General features: G+C 52.1%; 1 protein-coding gene across 1 annotated transcript in view; it reads left to right on the top strand.

The window, feature by feature from the left end:
• Positions 1-12,278, top strand: part of TOX2 (TOX high mobility group box family member 2) — a 160,634-nt gene that overhangs the window by 129,651 nt on the left and 18,705 nt on the right. Inside the window, exons 4-5 of the mRNA XM_075438585.1 lie at positions 2,590-2,829; positions 7,646-7,873. Coding sequence (XP_075294700.1) covers positions 2,590-2,829; positions 7,646-7,873 — 468 coding nt within the window. The remainder of the gene's footprint in view (positions 1-2,589; positions 2,830-7,645; positions 7,874-12,278) is intronic.

The following is a 12,278-nucleotide window of genomic DNA, read 5'->3' as shown; positions in this document are numbered from 1 at the left end:
AAAAATCCGAGACAAATGTACCTTTTTCGCTGGAATTTGGGAAGGAGCTTGCTGCTCACGCGGCAGATGGGTGCTGAGCTGCCTCTCCACCTTGTGGGCTCCCCGTCACTGCCTGTCTCACCCCTGGCCATTCCCACAACCTTTGCAAATTCAATTGAAAATGTGAAAATTGCCTCTCTGATACCTGCTGTGCTGCCTGAGCCCATTGTCCGTCCCCATCTTTCTTGGCTGCAGCGCGCCAAGCAGCCCTCAATGTCTTTTTGGCCAGGATTTCCCATGCAGCAGCACGTGGCCAGGAGACGCCAGACCTCTGCGATAAGACAGGTTTTAAGGGCCCATAAAACTCGCCATGGTTCAATCAGCAGCGAGTTTCCTCAGCTCCGCGATGGAGCCAGCCCTGCCGCCTCAGTAAGCTGGCGTTTCCTTGCAACCACCGAAGCCCAGGACACCAATTCAGCCTGGTCTCCAAGTCAGCCTCGGTCAGACTCCTCATGCCGTTGAAATGCAAGACAGTATTTTCTTCGTGCGAGTTAAATCCCTACACTTCATAATTAATACAGAAAAAGGGCAGATCTAGGAAAATCTGTACCCCTGACACACACTCTTCCACTGATGGAGAATCCGAAAGAGAGCAGAACATGCTGTTGGGTGCAGTGTAAAGCTCTTGATTCCTGGCCTACAGGAGTAAATCTGGTTTTGCGTTTGGATTTATTTCCTCTGAAGCCTACCGAGCCCTTGCAGGTCTTCCCTGGGTTTCTTTCTGTACGTGCTGCTAAAGGAGCTGGCAAGCCTCCCCTGGTAATGAGAGATTGCACCTCAGCGGGCTTATCGGAAATGAAGACTGTTAATAAATAAAGCCTGGGTCTTTAAACTCATGTTAACATTAATCAGATCAATATGAAAGGGACAAAGTCTGGAAAACGTTTCAGGCAGGGTTTGCTGTCCCTCCCGCTGGCTTTCTCCCTGGCTGGAGGAGGCTCTGCCCGCAGCAGTGGGGCTGAGCCCTGCTGCCAGCAGTGGCCGGGCAGGGATGGATCCTGGGCTGTAAATGGGTTTTTCAGGGAAAATGGTACGAACTGGGAATGGGGTCTTGGCTCAGCAGACAGCAGGGCAGCCCCAAAACCTTCCGTGCACCTACAGCGTGGCCGGGTTTGTCCCCATCTCATCTCATCTTCCCTCCTTGGCCAGGACAGGAGGTTGTTGCTGCTCCTGCCTGACCCCTTGAACTTCGGTTTATGCCATGTCACAGGAGGATAGACACTCCACAAGATATTCTTCTGTTGTCTAATATAGCATTCGACATTTCTTATTAGCCATATATATATGTTTCATTTTTCTTTCAAGTCTTTCAAGGCTGTTGGGCTCAGCAGCCTCGGGAGGCAGCGCTGGTGCCGATGGCCGGTGCCGTGTCCGTGTGTCCCTGCAGCCACGTGTGATTAGCCGCCCTTCAGTCCCATCAGATGTCCTCTCGCTCTCATGTTATGAGAACAGATAAATAGGTATTAGGAAACTCTTTATTTTGGGGGGAGAACTCTATCACGTAGCCACCTCTTTCATCTCTTACGCATGCACACACATGCATCGCTTTTGGTTCCTGCCGTTGCTGGGAAATCTTAACAGGCAGCCAATAAATTGTTTTGCCCTTATCTGGACTTTTTTTTTGTTTCTGCTACATTCATTTGGAGTGGGATCAGAACTGATTACAGTGTTTAAACCAAAAGAGTCATCTCGTGGAGGACTTGCAATGCAGTGGTGGCCACCACCAGAGCCGTAGTGCTCACTGCCTCTGGGGCTTGGGGACGTACAAACCTCTGGCATGATGGTAGTGTCACAGCTTTGGGCAGACCGGTGTGGTGGGAGCGGGGCCTGGGGCTTCCACAGACTGCTCTTGTGCTTCTAGTTCTAGGTTTAACCCCAGTAGCACTAGCGAGCCAACATCTGTACAGATGATGCGGAAGGGTTGGTTGTGGTACCTTCAGAAACTCAGACAAGCAGAGGTTTTTTCATCTGTGCAGTTACTAAATTTCAACACCAAGCATTGCTCAGAAGGAGCACGTTGGGATCTACGGCCTCCAGCGCTGCACCACTGACGTACCAGGGCTGGACTGCCAGCCATGGGCCCCAAATGCCCTGGCACAACCCGTGCCGGTGCTCAGCGATGGCCTCGCGTGTGCAGCAGCAAGGCTTGGCCCCGCCAGTGCCTAGGACATTGAAACACCCTTGCTTCTCCTGGTCATCTGGCCAAAAATTGCTCATTTCTGAACTTTTCTTTCAGACCCCTGATAGGTACCAGGCAAGGCTGGTCCCTGAGGCAGGCAGGGGCACCTCCTGGACACACAGACATGTGTACAAACACAATTTAGCACCTTTCTGTAGCGCCTGTGGCAGGGCGATAGCAGGAGCAGGGCCCTGGGTGCACGGTGCTGGTTTCTTGCTCTTGGCTTGTTTGGAAGGGGGTACGAGGAAGGCTTTACTGGCTGGGCGGAATAATTTTAAATCAGTCCGTAAGGGTTCATCATAAAGTGATTTGACAGTATGATGAAGAAATAAATACCTTTTTAATTACAAAGTGATATTCTCCTAACTCAGATCCAGGAGATGGTCCACTCGGACGCCACGTCCTATGAGTCCAACCGTCAAGTGCCCCTGCTCAGTCGCCCCGGGATGTTAGCCGGCCCCATGAGCGCTCTCAGCCAGTCACAGCTGATTTCTCAGATGGGGATGCGGAGCAGTGTTACCCACGGTTCCCCATCGCCCCCGGGAAGCAAATCTGCTACACCATCTCCCTCCAGTTCTACTCAGGAAGAGGAGACAGAATCACATTATAAGGTACGTGCAGTCATGCCTGTTTTAACAGACAGCGAGAGAACGGCAGATGATTTTTTTCAGTGAGGGATAAATTGTGCTAAATAAGAACACAGACTTTTGGTCTTCTATTTTTTAAATATGTATATATAGTGGGAGACTTTCCCAAGGATGGGAGATTGTTTCCCACCTAGGGTGAGGTACAGCATGGCAGTCTAGCACATGTTTTTTGGGTTGTGCATGCGGCAGGTTTGGCAGTGAGAGTTGGGCTTTTCTCTTCATGGTTTAGCAGGTCCACCAAGCTGCAGAGTTTCCTCTGATGAGGGTTATGATGAGCAAAGCAGGTTCAGGGCTAAGGTTCTGCAGTTGCTTGGGTGCAAAATTAGAGTTATGGTGGGAGGTAGAGGACAGGGAAGGAAAACAGTGCAGGGTGGGATTTAACTGAGCTCAGCAGGCATGGCTTGCTAAGGAGAAAAAGCAGAAATCAAAAGAGGAAGAATCTTCTGCATTTTAGTTCGTCTGGGCAGTGTTTTAGCTAGTCAGCAATGTCTTAGTGACACAGAGCCTGCCTCCACAGCCAACACAACTGCTGTGTTGGCATCAAGAAGCCGAAGGTTTTCCTAGGGCTTTTAGGGCATCTTGGTTATTGCCCATCTTTTTTCAAAATGCACCAGCAAAGCAAACTCTGCAAGCTGTGTTCTGCGAGTCTTCCGTCTGCTGTTTACTGAGGACAAATTGTAGCAATCACAGGGATGCTGCGTGAACACCCGGTGGGTCTCCATGCCTGCAGGTCAATCACTGGGTTCCCTGGGAAACATGATTCAAGCCTTTCATGGAGAACCGGCTCCTGGAAGGTGACACCAGCAGCACTGGTATTCATAAAATCATAGACTCATGGAATCGTTAAGGTTGGAAAAGACCTTTAAGATCATCAAGTCCAACCACCAACCCATCACCACCATGCCTGATAAACCGTGTCCCCAAGTGCCACATATACGTGTTTTTTGAACAACTCTAGGGATGATGACTCCACCACTGCCCTGGGCAGCCTGTTCCAATGCTTGACCACTCTTGCAATAAGGAAACTTTTCCTAATATCCAATCTAAACCTCCCTTGGCACAACTTGAGGCCATTACTTCTTATCGCTAGTTACTTGGGAGGAGAGACCAACACCCGCCTCACTTCAACCTCCTTTCAGGTAATTATAGAGAGCGATAAGGTCTTCCCTCAGCTTCCTCTTCTCCAGACTAAACAACCCCAATTCCCTCAGCCGCTAACAAGGTATTGTAACCTTGTCCCCTAATAATAGGTGGTTGTGACAAGATCTGAATGTATTACCAGAGCAACAAACAGTGTGGAGTCTGGAAAACCAGGAAAATGCTAGGACTGAGGAAAACCCTTTCCCTTTCTGTGGAAATCCAGGCAAATGTGTTCCCATCAATCCTGTAGTTTTTCAGCCATTAGCAGCTTTCACTTCGGATCGGGACATTTCAAAGCAGAGTGCACACATGGATGCAAACACTGAGCTTCAGTGGAATAAAACTGTAAAAAGAAGGTCATTGAAAATAGATGGAGTTTCTCAAACTCCACGAGTCCACATTCTGGGGACACTGTGGGAAGAGCTGTGCCACTGGACCCCACGGTCTGCCGTCTCCCAGAGCCCATGTCACACATCTCCAGGCAATTACGTGGGAGCTGAAATCTTTCATGTCAGCGGAAGATGAGTTTCAGCTTAGCTACGCACCAGATTCTCTCTCTGCCTCTTTCAGCATCACCCAGCTTTCCTCCCGGCTGGCGGGGGCCACAGGAGTCACTGGGAGGACACAGCTTTGGGGTTGGGTCTTCTGATCTCGTTGAGCCACTGATGCCTGTTGGGGTAGGAGGAATTTGGAGATGTCCAAATGATGACAACTTGCAGAGATCTGAATTTTTCCTAATCCCAAAGGCATGCCCCCTCATTTTTCTGCCCTGCAAACTGCCCGGCAAGCCAGGCAGAACAGGAGGGATGTATCTGATGGAGGAAGGAGACCGCAAGTGTAAAGAAAGCAGCAGAAGCACATTGCAGCCTGCAGGTTTCTGTTTGCTTTCTCTATCTCCACAGCTGTTGTATTCACCCATCGGTCATTTTTAGTTTGGCAATTAAGGTCCTTTCTGCAACAAGTCATCAAAGCGACATCTAACAAGCAGAAATTAATCTTGTGACCAAGAAGGTCAGACATTAAAGAAATGGGTCTGATGCCAGCAGGTAGTTCAGGTCCACCAGGTCCTCAGAGCCAGGGATCTTAGGATTTTAGGAGTTTTCTCATCCTCACTGATGCATTTACCTGCTTCATTGCTTCGGGGTGATGTACACATGCATGGGAGAGAGAGGTAGTTACAGCCCAGATTCCAGCTGGATTAGTGATTTCCCCCCATAGTTATTAAAATTGTTGTGTCCATGAGGTTCCTGCTCTTCACAGGTTTAACATCTAAGAAGGCACCAAGCCACCAGTTCATGGGATCACCTCTGCCACTGGTGGATTGCCCCAGTCCGCACCTGGTGTTGCGCATTCCTTCTTCTCCTGCTCCAGAGCAGGTCCCTGCAGGAGCTGGTGGCCATGCACTTCACCCCGCTGCATGAGCCTTCGCGGTCGCCTTGACTGTGGCTCACCCCTTGGGGGATGCAGCCGCTCTGGGCAGCGAGGCGCTGCCTCGCCGGGGCTTGCCTTTAGCTCTGAACATGGCTTAGGATGTTCAAGCATCTTCTGCAGTCCAGGGCTGGGCTGTTGTCCCAGCCTGTGCTCATCACACCTGGTAAACCCCAGGAAAACCAGGCAAAGTCCCGATCTGCTCCGCTTCCTCCTGGGAACTGCCAGCTCCAGGCAGCCCCGCAGGCAGCGGCTGTTTTCCGTAAATACCGTTTGCTCTTTGGTGCTGCCTGAGCAGGACCGACTGCGAAACCATCGTCATGGCTGTGCTTGCGTTGCGCCGGTTCCCAGCTCCTGGGCTTGGTCAGCGGCTCCGAGGGGAGCAGGTCCCTCCCACGTCACTGAAGTGAATCAAACAGGATTACAGTTAGTTAAAATACCATCTCACTTGCCAATGGCCTGAAACCCTCTCATGCATTTTTTTTTTCTCCTAATAAGCTGGCCTTTCACCTCCAGGCCTCCCATTCAAGCCCAATTGGGCAATTTTAAATTAAATGCAATTCTTTTGGTCTCTCTGCTCATTCACTAATGGTCACTGTCTGTTTGACAAATGTCACTGCGCTAATACTGAACTTAATGACCAGTCAAGAGCTGCTGAGCGGAGAACAGGAGCGCTGCTGCCCTTTCCCCCCCGTGCCTGCCCTGTGCCAGCTGCAGTGAAGCCTCTGAAATCCCGGCGCTGCCAAACGTGCGGTCAAATCAGCGAATCCATCAGGAGAAAAGGCCTTTCGCTCCAAGTGCTCACTGTGAGGCACAGTTTTTGCAAAAGTTTGGTGTTCAGACCTGTGTCAGTTGATTTTTTTTCCAACTATTTTTTTAGACCTCTAAGTGACAGACCGGGCAACTTTCGAAGTAAGATAATTAGCCCGTGCAGGTGGTAGAGCAGGGACTGCCGGTCGCGTCGTGTCCGAGCGCTCGGTGCCTGAGCGGGCAGGTCTGCGGGCAGAGGTGCCGGTGCCCTCTTTGCCCTCGACGACGCAGAGATCCAGACTGCAGCAGCCAGCTGGCAGCAAACGGTTTTATCCTCTGCCGTGTTTAACCTCTGGTGTGTTTAGTTTTTCCTCTGCTATAAAATAAGGATCATGGTGCTTCCCTGTGGTGCGAGCTTTCACATTTAATGCATTGAGAACTTTGGGGTGTGTCCAAGTACTTTCCAGGGGTCTTCTCCTTTGCACACCATCACACACGTCAACATGCTGCCCAGGGCATCCCGGTGGAGGCTCGGCCGTAGGATCTTTCTTTCTGTGCTGCCTTCCCTGGAAGCGTCCCTATTTCTAGCCTTGGTGCTTTACTTCCCAGCCTGCTGGCAGTGTCTCGTGCTGAGCAGCTGCAAAGTCCGGCTGCTGTTGCCCGTGTCCTGCTCCCCTTGGTTGGAGCACTGAGTGTGGACACAGCCAGACCTAGTCAGCCAGCTGCGCCTGGACTGGTTGGAAAGAGTGAGCAGGGCGTGCAAAGCGTTTAATGCATGAGATGAAAAGAGTTTCATTCCTGGATATTTTTCGTGGATAGGGGTAGATACCTCTTAGTAGGGTGAAACAAATTTTGGATGGTCCCAGTGTGATGCCTAATGCGATGCTGGTGCCGCTCGGCTGGTGCTGGCGGCCCTCCTGCCTTGGGAGCAGGGAGGCTGAGCCGCCGGCACACGTGTGGGCGAGAAAGGTCAGAAGCAGCTTGCAGAGGGGGATTGTTGGGCTGGAAGTCAGAAACCGTATGGAAGCTGAGTCTGGAAAAATTCGTGGACTGCTGAAGGGATCTGGCTGGGAAGCAAGGTGTTCAGAGAGGCCTCGGAAGACGATCGAGGAGAGACAGAGAGTGTGATGCTGGGGAGGAGCAGGTGGAAGGGGGGTGACTGAGGTTGAGTGACTGGAAAGCCCCAGCGTTGGAGCAGGGACCACCGGAGCAGCAAGGCACAAACCCAAGCTGTGAACCGAGCTGTTGAGGAGGCATCTGAGCCAGGCTCAGGCACCCACCAGCAGTGACCCTGGAGGCTTCTGGGGGCCAAAGAGATTCCCAGGGCTGCTGCCCTCCACGCCACACTGGGACCCCTCCTCTGCCCGTGCCCTCGCTCGTCCCCTTTGCTAACAAGCTGTAGCCGGGACTCGTATCTGTCTACTCCCAGCTAACCAGTATGGGACATCTCTTGGTTTTGCAGGTTACTGGAGAGAAAAGACCATCAACAGACCTGGGCAAAAAGCCCAAAAGCCAAAAGAAGAAGAAAAAGAAGGATCCCAACGAGCCCCAGAAGCCCGTGTCAGCCTACGCCCTATTTTTCAGAGACACGCAAGCAGCCATCAAAGGGCAAAACCCCAACGCTACCTTCGGAGACGTATCGAAAATTGTTGCGTCAATGTGGGACAGTTTGGGAGAAGAACAAAAACAAGTGAGTTACTGATCTCTTTTTTTTTTTTTTTCTCTCAACTCTTTACAAACGTTTTTCCACGGTATGGGGCATCAGGGTCTCCCCAAGCACGTCAGGAGCGTAGCCAGGGGCTGAACCAGGCTGAAGTGTAGGTGCAGAAGCGGAGGCTGTTTTCAGGAGCGGTGCTGGAGTGCCCACCACCACTCAAAGCTGTGCTGGAGTGGTTCGCATGCCGCGCTCCCAGCCCCGAGCTGGTGACCTGGCCCTTGGACACCTCCTTGGGGTGCCTGTACCCAGGTCTTTGCCACCCACGTGCCCCAAGGCAGGAGGGTCTGAGCCCTGTCGCAGGAGGGTGTGCTAAACTTGCTTTGCCTCTGCCCCTTTTTTAGAAACAAACCTCTGTTGTTACATGGGGAAGAGCAAATTTTTATGACAACTAGTTATTCTTGATAAGATCATACTTCGCAAAAACATCAGTGGCCTTTCCATGACACGGGGTTTTTACAGCCTCCGATGGGAGATGGGTTTGTATTTGCTTATTTACTTACACGGGATGATGGCAAGCTGGCTAACGTCTATTAACTCTCTCCTCGCTGGCCTGAAATGTAACATTAAGGCTTTAAGAGCTTAGGAAAGAGATGTCTGAAGTGGCCTCGCATATGAAACCTTCCTGCCCCAGAGCTGTCAACCACTTTCAGTCTGCTTCACACGGAGACTTCTAAGCCCTGCTTTGGCTATTTTGTTGGTGCTGAGTCAGTTACAATAGCCTGTAATTGCCTGTTGCCTGTTGAGAAAACCCCAGGGAACACTTTCCGTAGCAAACACGTCTTTTTATCAGGCAGAGTGAGGTCTGACACTGCGTGTGATGTGTCTCTGAACCCAAACATGCTCAAACTGAGGGCCCCCCGTGAGCGGTGAGCCCTTCTCCTAGAGCCTGGCTGCCAGTATCAGGCTGGCTCCGTCCCTCGCTGGGTGTCCCTGGCCGGCATTTGAAGCAGCTCCATTTGGGGAGGGAGCAGCAGGAAGGAAAAAAGTCATTTAAGTGGAAGTCGTGCTAGGAAATAGCCTTGCTTTCCACCCTGCACTACGTCAGGCGTAAGAGCAGGGCACCTTCTCGGATGAAAGCCCTTTCGCTGATCCGTCTGGAGTCTCCGTGCTGTGCAAAGTGTTGCTTTGACGTTTTCATGATCCTCCCTTTGATCCTCCTTGGGCTGGTGGCGGGGGGATCACGCAGGAATTCCTGCTGCTGAAGAAGGGAGGAAGGTCCCCTCCGTCTGCAGCAGGTTGGCCCCAGCCCTGCTCTCCGGGAAGCTGCAGGGCAGGGTCTGGGCTTGGGCTGCTGGTGCAAGGTGTGGGAGGTTCAGGAGCATGGAGAAGCTCTGATGTCAGCTTTTTCTCCCGCTTTCATCCCTCCCAACATCTCGGTCTGCCTCTCCCTTGCTCCGTCTGGTTCCAGCTGTCTCTGTGGGCTGGGCACTGAGCTCGGCTGCAGAGGCAGTTTGTGGGATGGAAGTGCTGGAGCGACCCCGACTCAGCGCAGCGCAAGTGCTCGGCTCTTAATTAACAGCAGGGATTAGGCCAGTCCGTTTATCTTCCCCGCTAACTCTCTCGTCTTCTCTTTTATGAGGTAGTAGCAGCCCTGCCGCCTCTTTACACACGCTGTCTAAGTGGCTCCATTTCTCCCTCTGTAATTGATTTAATTAAGTCATTTGTTCCTTGTCTGAATGCTTAAATATTAACTTCCTGGCTTTGTCTCCAGCCGTATGCTGTTCTCCCCCGACAGCTACCTCCCTGCCCGGGACTCCGGCCGGGGGGACGCTGTTTGTCTGCGGCTCTGGGACCGGGTTGCTGGTTTGTGCAATGGGGCACGTTCGCTCCTGAAGTGTTTGGCTGGGAGAGAGTTTATTTAGCCCCTGTTTGCTTTCGCCTGCCAGCATCCCCAGTCAAGTTTGTTTAGCTTCATAAGGCAATGCGATGGAAAGGAAAAAAAGGAAAAAAAAAAAAAAAAAGCGTTAACAAATTGTCTTCAATATATGAAAACGTGTGCCTAGGATGTCCTGCAGGTCCTTTCTCCCGAGGACTGCAGGACGTGGTGCGCACATTCACGATGCAGGCGAGCAGCCCCTGCCAAGCACTCTTGGCACGTCTCGGGAGGGGACAGTGACCAAGCAGGACGGGTACACGGTGATGCCATCGCTGGCCAAAGCCCTGCGGGGACCCGGGAGTGCAGACTGCCACATGGCTGCACCGGACCGCGGTGCGGCTCATCGCCGGGCAGGAGCATCGCGCTCTGGGCAGGGCTGGGAAGGTGGGAGAGGGAAGTATTTCACCCGATGCGCTGCTCCTAGCTCTAGTGACCACAGCGGGCTTTAATTTCTTCGTATCCTCACTGCAGAAAGCAGTGCAGAAGACAGGCCGGGAGAAAGCCAACGCAGCAATGGCAAAATAGGCAAGCAGGAGGTCAAATCTGGACGTTCTTGCTCAATTAGGACCAAGGTTTTAGTTAAAGAAGGCTTCCCCTCTTCCTGGCATAAGAAAAGAGGGTGGATTTGAGGCTGGGGGATGTGATTTGGGGCTGGGATCCCTCGCAGCCCCAGGTGTTCAGGGTGGGGCTGGGACATTGCGTCTCCAGAGAGCCGATGTGCGGACCCCAGCCCCACCATGCGGGTATTAAGCAGTCCTTTGCATCACGGGTAGTTCCTGCTTCAGGTGAGGATTACAGACCTCATTTTCCACGTTCCAACAGTTTCCTCCGCCCTGGGTGCGTTTGGGTTCCTGCCTCGTGGGAGAACAGCTGGCAGAACAGGCAGGGAGCAACCCGGGAGGGGGTTCAAAGCAAGCTGGCCGATAAACCCAACCTCAGCCAGGGCATCTGGGGCTCGAGACGCCCCGTCACATGTCGAGACCCCCCGGCTGTGCCCACAGACGTGTCCATCCCTCCCTCCCGGCTCCGTCATGCACAGAGCGGTTGTGCAAAGCGTGGGGCGGCCGGAGGGATGAGCAGAGCCTGTGGCTCGCAGCCGTGCTGCCGGCACCTCGGGCCGGGCAGGGTGGTCCTGTGCCCCCCAGGCAGACAGAACCAAGGTCCCGCTCCAGCCACGCTCGCCCCGCGGACGCTACAGGGAGCATTTCTGCAGGCAGAAGCGAGATGCCAGCCCTTTGCCAGGTAGCTCAGGCCAGCACGCGGAGGGTTAATCCTCTGCCATTTGTGCTGCTAATGATTATATACACGGTAATATCAAAGCTGTAGCTGTTTATTTGCCATTGAGCAGGTGCTGCTGCTCCCACAAAGCAAATTTGCTTTCTCCTCCTGATGGAACAAGCAAAATAAAGGTTGCTCACGTCCCATTTCAAATACCTTTTTTTTCCCTGTGCGCTAGCTGAAAGAGAAACACCAAGCAGGAACCAGAATGCATATTATGCAAGAAACCGTATAATCTAGGAGCATCTTTGATTTGGCTGCTGCTGTCACAAACATGTATTTCACAGAGCGGCTTCCCCCCCCCCGCTTCTTTCGTTCTTACTGGTTTATCATTTGTGCCTTTGTCATTTTGTTCCTTCTTCTCTTCTCAGCCTCTTCACAATGAATCTTCATTTTCCCTCTGACACACTTGTATCTAAATTTCCTTATTTCCTGCCTTTTTTTATTTATATCTGTTGCCTGGTGATTTGATCATGCTGTGGAATACAGGATTAGCAATCTCCGTGTCCTTGGGTACTGCTCAAGGACACCTGTTCGGCAAAGCGCCGTTTTCTTCCCCATTTTAACCCCTTCCAGGGTGGCTGTGCGTGAGTAACAGTAAGAAATAACACTACCTTTAAATATTCCCAGTTCTGCATTAGCGGCATGTTGTAATCTTCATTCTTCAACAGCTGGCGTGGCCCTTTCTAAGAAGCTTACATGGGAATCTGAAGAATGTGACTCGGGGAAAAAAAAAATTATTAATATGTACTCTTTGAACTTTGCAAATAGTTGAGCAGCTGTTCCTGTAGAGATAGCTTAGACTTTGGTGGAGAGTGAAATGCTAATTCAGCCAGTATAATCAAATGGGGTACCTGTCGCAGTAATCCGCCCGCAGCTCCAGGTCCCTGCTTGAGGCTCGCAGAATCCCGTGCCTCAGTGGTATTTTTTTTCATTAGCAGATATAGACCAGCGTTGGCGGCGTTACCCGGCAAGGTCTCAAAGGGCTGTCTGATTTGGCAGAAATTAGAAGAATTTGAGCACTAGACTGGAGCAAACTCTGCTCATTCACTAGGAAGGATTTTTCCCCATCACGGAGGCAGTGCTCACAGCCTGGTCCCAGCTCGTGCCGCCCGTCGGGGCTGCAGCCCGCTGCCCTCCTTCCATGGGGCCACCAGCCCCGCCACGGACAAGCTCTGCTCCAGAGCAGGTGACACCGGGCCCTGGGTGGCTGACCTCCGTCAG

This window comes from Opisthocomus hoazin, chromosome 18 (genome assembly GCF_030867145.1).
Source record: "Opisthocomus hoazin isolate bOpiHoa1 chromosome 18, bOpiHoa1.hap1, whole genome shotgun sequence".
Taxonomy (NCBI): domain Eukaryota; kingdom Metazoa; phylum Chordata; class Aves; order Opisthocomiformes; family Opisthocomidae; genus Opisthocomus; species Opisthocomus hoazin.
The sequence above is the reverse complement of the archived record's forward strand: the minus strand, read 5'-3'. Positions and strand labels throughout refer to the sequence as shown.